Source organism: Sinocyclocheilus grahami, unplaced genomic scaffold, assembly GCF_001515645.1.
Source record: "Sinocyclocheilus grahami isolate Dianchi unplaced genomic scaffold, SAMN03320097.WGS_v1.1 scaffold3.1, whole genome shotgun sequence".
NCBI lineage: Eukaryota > Metazoa > Chordata > Actinopteri > Cypriniformes > Cyprinidae > Sinocyclocheilus > Sinocyclocheilus grahami.
In genome coordinates this window covers 1,447,788-1,458,916 of record NW_015505182.1, presented here as the reverse complement: position 1 = coordinate 1,458,916, position 11,129 = coordinate 1,447,788, and the positions used below count along the sequence as shown (strand labels likewise).

General features: G+C 39.7%; 1 protein-coding gene across 2 annotated transcripts; it reads right to left on the bottom strand.

Annotated features, from left to right (window-relative positions):
• Positions 1–2,827: 2,827 nt before the first annotated feature.
• adnpa (activity-dependent neuroprotector homeobox a) lies at positions 2,828–9,115 on the bottom strand. Of its 2 annotated transcripts, none has more exons than XM_016247925.1 (4): positions 8,776–9,115; positions 6,084–6,196; positions 5,863–5,952; positions 2,828–5,763 (listed from the first exon to the last, which is right to left on the bottom strand). In XM_016247925.1, the coding sequence occupies exons 2-4, from the start codon at positions 6,189–6,191 to the stop codon at positions 3,067–3,069; spliced, it is 2,895 nt and encodes a 964-aa protein (XP_016103411.1). In that variant the 5' UTR covers positions 6,192–6,196; positions 8,776–9,115; the 3' UTR covers positions 2,828–3,066. The 2 variants fall into 2 exon arrangements, with proteins under 2 accessions (XP_016103411.1, XP_016103487.1); XM_016248001.1 differs by having other exon boundaries at positions 6,084–6,193.
• Between the last annotated feature and the right edge of the window lie 2,014 nt (positions 9,116–11,129).

Sequence of the window (11,129 nt, the reverse complement as noted above, 5' to 3'; positions counted from 1 at the left end):
GGCTTATTGTATGTGCTGTAATAATACTATGACTTCTTTTGAAACGTTCAATTAAATGAGGTTTTGAGGTTGAAAAAGACATTTTACGTTCATTCATTTAAATGATTAAAAGATTTAAGTACATTAAAAAATAATAAAAAAATATATTAATGAAATATTGCACGTTCAATACCATTATATAGCCTGCTGATTAATACTATAGAAGTGTTTTTTGTCTGATTTGCCCCTACAGATAAGCTTAAGTAACCCCTCACTGATACCAAACAACATGTTACATGTTGACCTTTATATATAAGTTTAACTATCAAAGGTAACCATTTTCAATGTGGTGATGGTATTTAAATATTGCAAACTGTTTTAGACCTTGTGGTTTGGAGCTCGCTATTTGGACTTTATGTCATTCCAGCCATGCAATAATAGTGTCATTGTCCATTCATCCATTCCGCAGAGGCTTTGACAATTGATCTGCTTTTGGAGCATGAACATGCAAATAAAACACTTTCCATAAAGCTGGCAGAGGGTGACAAAGCATTTAACCAAGGTTCCACTTGTGCCAGGTCCTAAATTTAGCTCACATGGAAAAACTGTTATATTTGTGTACATAACGCGACTGCGGGCTGTGCGGCCCAGATGCTGGCAAAATAATTGCACCTGCACTTAAATTCTTACAGAGAATATTAGAACCAAGATATGCTGAAAAACAATTGGCCTGTGTCCACATACACATACTCTTATAGTATGTACTGGATTTGACCGTTAATGAAGTATTTTCTGTAGGTATGCACTTGTGTAGTAGGAATACATTCCTGGACATCAGTTGACAATGACCTTTGAACTGTGTGTTCTGTTACCTACACATACAACAACAACATCAAAAAAAAAAAAAAAAAAAAAAGGAATTTACAGTCGTTACCTTTTAGCATTTACACTTAAAAACTGCCATTTTCACTAATGCAAGGTGTTGGGACAGTTCAGTTTAGAGTGCTGTGAAAGTGATACCTTATATTCACAACACTCTCAACACTGACCCTCCTCCACAGCATCACCAGAGATCACATTTACTGTCTTTTAACCACCTTGAATGGGATCAGCTTCCAAATAATGACTGCAAATGTTTAAAGCATATTTATCTTTGCCTTAGGGGTGGGGGTTGCATGCTTAAGAAAACTGTAAACATAACTCAAGCACCTGCGATTTTTGTTCCTCAGCAAGGCCCTAAAATAAACTAGCATACTTCATGGGGCAATTTCAGAAATACATAATTATTTGCATACTTGTGTATACTGTGGGCAAATTATTGAATGATTGATCATTAGTCATGTGCAAGTGCGAAGAGATCACGTCTTACAAGGAACCATGAACATCTGTGGACGCCACCTAATCCTGACCCCTCGCTGACTCGTTAATCAGAAACGGTTTCAGAAAACTCAGTTTGCAAAGGCTTGCCTAAACTGCCAGACGTTCAAGCTTGAATCTTAACACTACTCATAGATACATGTTTTTAAAATCTCTCATCTCAGACATTTGCACAAATATCAAGTGTTTGATAAATAAAAACAAACTTAACAGATATGGCGAGTCCATAAAAGATGTTTGAAACGTTGAACTTACAAACTCTGAGTGGCAGGTGATGGGTATCTATTTTTTCTGTTTTGCCCTCTCTGAGTTTATCTGTTGGGACGGCCGGCCATGTATTGGGGAAATGGTGACAAATGACTGCAAGAGATTAGCAACCACAGGACCAGTCGAGCAAATTTAAAAACGACATCTGTTACAGTTCTCGTGTTTCAGTCTCTCCTCCCTCACTCTAATACTTGCAAATACAAACCCCATATGTTACATGTCCACTACCAAATCTTTTATCAAAACTATATTGAATCAGTGCACGTTCCACATTTTCAGACTCACGGACATCCATTCATTTAAATTTCTTGAGCAACCATACTCTCCATGAATGCAATAGCACAATGTAAATTCTGCATAATACTTTTCAAAATGATAGCATACTAATCATGTAACTAGGTGTCTGTACAAAGACCACAATGCTTTTTTGAAATTAACTACAAAGCATTTGTCAGGCTAACATGACTATAAACAGGTTTTAGGGCTGCTGTAAATAAAAGTTTTTAGTTGACTTAGAAAGATGTAGCTGTCATAAACATATTGTATAAATTACAGTAGTTAACATTTGAAGTGGATCAAAAAAGTTCATTAAAGTTGTCCCAAGACAAGAACACAGGTTTTAGGACAACCATGGCCATCCTTAGGGGGGTGCAACCGGGCCCCGCATCAGCTAAGGACGGCCCTGGGGACAACTTTGATGAAAAGTTTTGATCCACTTCAAATGCTGACTACTGTATAATCTGTATTAATGAATGACATTGATCTTACAGACAGTGACCTCTAAGGGCAGTGTGGTGCAAGTACAATAGTCAAGATAGCAGACTTGAACTTGAATAGAGGTCAAGTTACAACTGAGAAGTTCTATGAGCTTCATGAGGATTAAAATAAACAAAAAATAATTATAAAGGACAGATGATGTTTATTTGCGGAGACGCCAATACTAACTGAGCACAACCAAATGCTCTGAAGCTCAAATAAATATTCCAGCACCTGCTTCACATTGCACTGAAATAGTGGTCTGCGTGTTATATCATTTATAATATATAAAATATAATAATTGAATTCAGAATTTCTTTACAACAAAAAACATCCAAGCACTTGATTGTGAATTACACTGCCTTTTTTATTTAATCAGGGAAAAAACAATAAAGCTATAAATTTTGTTACAATTCCAACAAGTGTATGATTAAATACAGAGAACAGTATACAAAAAAAAAAAGAAGAAAAACTCACCAAGAACTATGGATCGGTTGGAAAAAAATTATACAGTATATTAGTTTTTCCGCTTTTTGAGAGTAAACAGTACTTTCAGTAAAACTGTGTAACTTCTCAGACTCAGTTCATAACACAACGTTCAATGTCAGCCAAATGTGAGGTAAAAGCTCTGACCTACAAATCTGGGCATGGATAGATAGACAGAAAGGGAACTATCACCAAAAGTCATCATCTACCAAGTAACCCAACTTTCTTCCCCTTCACTTCGAATCGTCCAGCAGGTCTGTACTGGCTCTCTTCAGAAGACATGCTGCCTGACCAGGTCGGCTCGTCAGGACTGGAACCTGAAACGGAGCCATCTAGACTTTTTGGCCCAACTCTGGGAGAACTTCTGCTTCCCCTGACATCTCTTTCGCAACGGAAGCTCTCTCGCAGCAATGTCCCTTTTGCGTGGGACTGACCTACCAAAGGCCTTAACGCCGTAGTTGGTTGATTGAGATTTTTATTAGGCATCACTTCTGGCTCTGAATCACTGTCAGAATCAATGGCTATAGGTTCCGAGGATGAGCCAGGGCATGGCTTGAAGGCACAGTTGCTTTGACTACTTTGTCCAGTGTTTAATGGCTGCATTTTCCCCTTGAAGTCTGCAGAGAAACCAACAGGAGACTTCAGCCTAAATTTTGAGGTCCTTGAGAATCCGCTTTTTTCATCGTCATTGACTTCGAACAGCCAGTTTGCATCAAAGCTCATGTCATGCTTGAGCTGGCTTACTGCCCGCATGTTAAAGCCAAGGAACACAGCAGGTTTGCGGGTGACAAAGTCCCGGTCACATGAGCGCCGATGGTTGGCAAAATGGCTTGAAACATCGGACTTCCACAACCAGAGGCTTGCAGCAAGTTTCTCGATCTCCCGTTGGGAAGGGTAGGGATGCCGATTGAAATAAGCTGTAAGGAAAGCTTTGCGTGCTTCGTAGGACTTGTTACCATGACCTTTCGGATCCAGTGCCAACACGACCGGCTCCTCTGGCTTCTCAACAAAGGCTGTAGGGTAATACCTTGACTGGTCTACCATCTTCCTTCTCTTGGGGTCAGATGCATCTGGGGTAACTAACTCACGTTTGAGAGACCCAGCTCCAGGTGAACACAGTCCAGGCATAATAGGCTTGGCTCCTTTGGAGGTCTGGCAAACACCTCGGCAGTGCACCAAATGGAGCGTGATGGTGGAAGCAGTCATGTTGCTAGTGTACACTCCCAGGCAGTGGATGCACTTGTAGGTTAGTTTTTTCTCTACAGGGTGCAATGTTTGGAGTACTTGATGACAGTCCCGTAAATGATGGGCTAGGGCATCCGAGATGGGACCTTTGAGAATAGTGAAGCATAGCGGGCAGAGTGTTTTCCCAACTTCTTTCTTTTGCGACACAGAAGATTGGGACATGTTTCGGACCACAGAATCAGATTGCGTATCTGGCTGCTTTACAGCCATCTTTGCAGGCTTAGCCATGGCGCTGTTCTGTGGTGGTTGATTGCCAGCTAAAGAGGCTTCAGGGGTCTCCTTCATATTGTAGGTGGTTACAATAAGCTGAACATTTTTGGGATTTCCTTGCTGAAGTGTCAGATCGAATGTTAGAGGAGAACCAGTTGGCGGATCCCCTGGTTCGTTAGGGTGCGCCAGACGCTTGTGTGCTACAATTTTCTCAACTTCATGAAATGTGGAATGACATTGTGGGCATGACAGCCCATGCACTAGCATATGGTTCAACAAAGAGTCGCTGGGTAGGTAACGGTTACAGTACAGACACTTGCTAGTAAAGTTGTGAATCTTCATGATGTATTTAGCCATCGCCCTCACCTTCTCTGCCTGATGTTCCTTTTCAAAGTGAGCACTATATGTGCTTTCAGGGAAAAGTTCATTGCAGATGGTGCAAATCTTCCACTTTTGTGTTTGTGAGGTGTTCAGAGCATTGGCTGAAGCTTTCTTGGCCTGCAGTGACGTTAGTGTGGCAGTAGCAGCATGCACAGATGAGAGAGGTAGGCTCTTCAATGAGGGAGAGAAAGAAGCTAACTGGGCATTAAGATGTGTAGCACCATGGACTCCAAAACCGCCCAGGTGTTTTCCTGTATGTGACTGGGAGACCACACCAGACACAAAAGATTTATCAGGTAGTGTAACGCGAACTGGGTGACCAGGCATGGAGTTGCCTGCAAGAGTTTGCTTGAAATGGTTGCCGACAGGTAACCCCACCATTTTGGGCATACTGAAGCGATTCATTTGAGGTGTTTGAGGACGCACACCAGGAGTGATTGCAACCGCCCTTTGGATTACGTTCGCCTGGGGCCTCGGCACTATGACATTGGTATGCCCAATCATAGCGGTGACTTGATGGCCAATGCGCTCATGGAACTCAATGACGTGCTGGACCAGAGCTTCATAAGAACGAGGTGTGAAGTGGCAGCTCTTGCAGTGAATCCCATGACTGTTACCAGGGGCCTCTACACTGTTTTCTTGCTTCTCTGAGTTTCTTCCCAGATAAGGTGTAGTCACATGCTGGAAGTGTTCCCTGTAAATATGCCTGCGCACCACATTGTACAGTCTATCTCGATAGGTGCACTTCTTGCAGTAGTACACCGGGAGCTCCTTTCGATCGCCCAACATAGGCTTGTCTAATCGCATACCGTCCCTAACCCCTATTGGAGCTCCATGAGGGCCGGCGACACCCTGACGCACCACATTGTGAGGCATATGGAAGAGCCTGACATGGGTTTCCAGTGTCCTTTTGTTCCCACTGTATGTGCAATAGGAGCAATTAAGAAGGATTCGGCTCTCAAAGTCTTCTCTGTGAACATTGCGGAAGTGGTTTTTGTAGGCAGAGAAATACTTGGAGGCAAATGGACAATCTGAGCAGCAAAACTGTTTTGTTCTGTAGTCCTGCAACATTTGAAAAACAAAGCAATATTACTAAATGTTTATGCTATGAAAAATATTTTGCTTTGAGGACTTCTGTTGCAGTGGCTGTGGGGGACATACCTGTGACTTTGTCCAGGATGGATCCCACATACAAATGTCAAGGTAAAATTGTTTCATGTGTGAATCACTGGGGCTAAAATCTTTGTAGTCCTACAGGAAAATGGACAGGAAATAACATTAGTGAAGCAAAGTCTTAAGTATATGCATTAACACAACAGATATATTTTTAATTTGATGTTCACTATGACTAGGAAACAGAATGACAGTTCAAGAATAATCACCTCCACGTGTTCTTTGCAGTAGTCAAGGCCAATGTCACTCAGCAGTCTCTTGACTTTTTTCCTGGCCTTCCTCAGCCGAGTGAGGTTATTCACTGGAAGTTGAAACATCTCTTCTATTTAAAAAAAAATTAAAAAATTAAAAAAAAATTTAAAAAAAAAGGATTTTAGTTCAGCTCCCAATTGTTAAAGGTTCACTCAGCAATTACTAATTATGTTGTACAAACCAATATAGACTTGTTATGCACTTATATTAAGTATAGATGCAGCACCATGCAAAAGCAATGGTTTTCAGTTATTAATGTTATTGCAGAAATGCCCTATTTGCAGTCAGCCATAATTAACTTATTCCACAAATGCATGTGTTCAAAAACAGAGGTGTTACAAGGATAAAAATGAGTATTATTCTGCTGGTCATGTGATCTCAACATGTTGGCCACCAGCTTTTAAGAGCCTCATGAGAGTGCACATCACATTAAATAATTTTAAAGGGATAGTTCACCCAAAAATGAAAATTATATAATCAATCACTCACCGTCATGTCACTCCAAACACTTTCGTTTATCTTTGAAACACTAATAGAGGTATTTTTTAAAAAAAAAGGTAATTAATAGTTTGTAAAAGTAATTGAATGGTTAATCCAAGTCTTCTGAATAGACATGATTGCTTGATATGATGAAAAGATTTAGAGTTGTGATCAATGCACATACATGGAGCACATCAAATATGGTAAATGGAACCGTACTTGCTTTAAGCATGAAAACCAATGAGGTTTGCTCTTGTCACTTAGGCATGTTTGAGCATTTACAAGAACCGTTGAGGTTTGTTCTCAGGTGTCCAGCAAGTACGGTTGAGCTTCCGTTTACCATCTTTAAGATGCTCTACGTGCATTTTTAAACTGTCAAAACTTAAAGGGTTAGTTCACCCAAAAATGAAAATTAGCCCACAAATTACTCGCCCTCAAGTCATCTTAGGTGTATATGACTTTCTTCTTTCAGACGAATCCAGTTTGTTATTATTAGTTTTATTAAAAATTGTCTTTGATCTTTCAAGCTGTTTAATGCCACTCAGCAGGTGTTGCATGCATCAGTCCAAAAGAAGTTAAATAAAAAGTGCCCATCCATAAAAAAAAACTGTCTTCACACGGCTCCGGGGGGTGAACAAAGGCCTCCTTCTGTAGCGGATCGATGCGTTTTTGTAAGAAAAATATCTATATTCAAAACTTAATCACTTTAATGTAGCTTGCGCCAACAGTTGTACACTGAAGCAGCTCCGGGCCGATGACGTATGAGGTCGGCTTTGATAAGCCAAGAGGAGACTGGTTTGCTAAAATAAGGAAACTTTGCTTCCTTTGCTCCGGTTAACAAACGTTGGTTTTCACAAGACTCATGCTCCCGGAACTGCTTCGGTGTACAACTGTTGGCGCAAGCTACATTAAAGTGATTATTACGTTTTGAATATGGATATTTTTCTAACAAAAGCGCATTGATTTACTACAGGAGGCTTTAGTTCACCCCCCAGAGCAGTGAAAAGACACTCTTTTTTTTTTAATGGACGGGCGCTTTTTATTTAACTTCTTTTGGACTGATGCATGCAACACCCGCTGAGTTTTTAATATAACTCCGACTGGATTCGTCTGAAAGAAGAAAGTCATATACACCTAGGATGACTTGAGGGTTAGTAATTTATGGGCTAATTTTCATTTTTGGATGAACTAACCCTTTAAGGTGAACTTGGCTTTCAATGGAGGAACTGAAATCACTCAGTTCCATTAAAAATATATATTTTTAACGTCTTATGTGTTTGGAAAAACATGAAAGTAAATGATTACAGTTTTCATTTTTTGGGTAAACTAACCACTATTCTTTTAAACAATACAACCATATTAAACTTTTAATGTACAAAAACACACATATTAATTATTAAGATATGTGTTCTGAAAATTACAAAACACTCAGTGTGTAAATGTGCATGCATTGCCCTAACAAAATAAACCCTGCTCAAAAATAAAAATCTGCTGAGACACCAGAAGCAGCTGAAGACACATTTATTCCACAAGCACCTAGCAAGTTCACTTATCTTTTCTGCATTTAGTGCATGTCACCGTGCACTTCAAATATTGTATTGTAAACAACTAATTAATCTAAATGCAATGTGCATTTATTATAAAAGTGGTGCTGTAAACTTGTCAGAAGACTTAGCATCCTCATCGCTTGACGTACAGTTAGCCGATAACAATCAGTTATGGGCAATGAACCACACTACACATGCAGCACTATAGGGTCCATGGTGTGATAGATTTGGCAGAATGTAAACAAACCACTCTTATATAAACCTGACTTCTGAAACACAATGCATGCATGCAGCAACTGCAGCCGGGACTGTTGCTCCTATAAATGCAACTGCACTAGACAATACAGGACACAGCAGGCCTTTGTGATAGGCTCAGCAAAAAAATACCTCATTTATTTTAACAGGCTACGCTGGCGTTGGCCTGACCGCATGTCCCAACTTTCCAATGAGAGCGAAGTGCTTCTAACGTATAATTTCATTTAAAAACGAACCTAGTTCCATGCACATATATGCAGTTAGCGCGTTAGCTTAGCCACACTGAATGTTTGATGTGCACACTGAACTCTACACAAAAGCAGCGATGCCAAAGAAAGAAAAGCAGACGTTTATAATCACACATTACCTGCTTTACTTCACGGTCTCGCATGGAATTCCCTTCAAGCGCTTTGCTTTCAGGCCCAATGAAGAGTTAGGGTGAGAGGACAGAGACAGATTGTGGATTTTTCGGCAGATGCTGCAGTTCTTCGCGCCGCTGCCGCCGCCGGTGGATTTCCGCACCATGTGTCATCAACTGGATTAACAGGCTACTGGACAGTTTCTGTCGACCTCATAGACTTGTTCTTTAATATACGATTTGGATAGACTGTTGTGTCAATTCAGTACAAACACGGGGCAGAAAACAGACTTTTTTTCTCTTTGAGACTGTTCCGTTCCATATACTAGCACAGCCTGTTCAAAATGGCCGACGGTTGCAAACGGAAATGACATATATTTGTGAAAAGTTCAAAAGGGGCCACACTGATGTCTGGGGAAGAACATCCATCACCTCCACACAAGTACCAAGTAGGTTTAAGTCGTCGATTCATTAAAGAATTGCAGTTTTTGTTCTTGTATTGGTTTTATTCGTTTGGGTTAACACATCAGAGATTATGAAATTGTTTTAGTGATTAGGATTAGTACTGGTTCCATGTCATCAACATTGGAGGTGGTAGTGTCAAATCCAAGACTACTGTCATATGCCAGTCCAACATTAACATAAATGAATGAGGGTAAGTTTATGATTTTAAAATGAGCTGTATCAACTGTATTTTGGCATAAACTTAAACCAAAGTGGTTCCTGTGGCTTTGTACATGACACAGTGTTCTCACTTGCACATACAGTGGAGATCAAAATTAGAGAACAACCTACAATTTCCTAAATTTCAAGCTCACTGCTTAGTCCTAAATTACCCTAACAGGAGTATAAGTTTTGAAGCAAATTTTTAATAAATTAATTGAATTCTGACTCTTTATGGGGAATCGGTTCAACACTGCAGCTGGAATTGCTTGCCAGTTTAGTGATGAACAGGGTATGGATCTGTCTCGGCACGTTTAAGAGAAGTCGAACTGAAAATGCTCTCTGCAGTTACAAAGTATATCATCAGGAGAAGAAGAAAAAAAGAGGCTAGGCTCACATTAGCTGAGGAGCAAATTGTGTGGAGAAAGAATAACTGGTTCAAAGTCCACTTTAGTGATGAGAACAAGTTTAATTTATTTTGGTCACATGGGAAACATTATGTTCTGCGTCAAACTGAGGAAAGACTGAACCCCAAGTTTGTAAAGAACTAAGAAGTCAGTGAAATGTGGAGGAGGAACTGTTATGCTTTGGGGGATGTTTTGTGCAGCAGGAGTTGGGCCTCTTATAGATACATGGCAGGATGAATGCAAATGTTTATCAGAACCTCCTGTAACAACATCCTTCAACAACATGCAGTGTGTTCCCTGCAAGCAAGCATCTCCCAATCAGCCTGCAATTTTCATGCAAGGCAAAGCCCCCTTCACACTGCAAAGCAGGTAAAGCAGTTCCTTGAAGCCAAGAACACTGAAATAATGAAATGGCCGTCTCAGAGATCTAAACCCAACTGAAAATCTCTGCGAAATCCTTGGCAATAAATTTATGGCTAAGAAACCCACTAGTTACTGAGCTATGGAAAAGAGTGGAAGAAGATGATCATACCAGCGCAGTGTGAGAAACTAGCGATACCCTGTGGCCTACAATTCCTACAAATTTTTGACAGCTGTAACCTTCCAAAATGTTAGGTGTAACATTATTTTGTGCTCTAGTGGTTACTGTTCTCTAATTTTCAACAACGTCTTTTCCACATAAAGGTTCTTATTGAAATACCTTGGATATTTTGTCAAACATGTTAGTATACCCACAGCTAATATTCCTTCACATTTTGAGCAATGAAGATTAACACTATTTCAGAAAAAAAATCAAGTATTCAGATTGTTCTCTAATTTTGATCTCCACTGTACATATTCAAGATTAAGGCACAAAACTTAATCATTTAAAGCTGAGATGGAATTAAAATTCACCTTATCTATTTTCTAAACACATTATTGTTCTTATTATGAACGTTTATGTTATGGAGGACCCCTAATCTGAATATTGGAAGGACATGTCCCTCTAAATTGTGAATAGTGCTTACACCCCTTCTCATCCAGAACCAAAACTTTAAGCTGACATCAAGCTAGATCAGTATGATCATTGCTAATGTTTCTGTTTAAACCCCAAATTAATATTTTTTCATTATGTTATGTTAACATACTACAAGATGCACATGGTATATGGAGAAGAAATATTGCACATCCTTCACCTACTATGCTATATATAAATATATATATAAATTACAAATGTTTTTAATTACACCTACAGTGGGTACGGAAAGTATTCAGACCCCCTTACATTTTTCACTCTTTGTTATATTGCAGCCA

What these genes read in the sequence shown, in the direction of transcription:
- adnpa (XM_016247925.1), bottom strand. Translation starts at nt 6,191, where the DNA reads ATGTTTCAACTTCCAGTGAATAACCTCACTCGGCTGAGGAAGGCCAGG. An exon ending in ACTGCAAAGAACACGTGGAG is followed by an intron (nt 5,953 to 6,083) that starts GTGATTATTCTT and finishes ATTTTCCTGTAG; the next exon opens with GACTACAAAGATTTTAGCCC. An exon ending in CATCCTGGACAAAGTCACAG is followed by an intron (nt 5,764 to 5,862) that starts GTATGTCCCCCA and finishes CAAATGTTGCAG; the next exon opens with GACTACAGAACAAAACAGTT.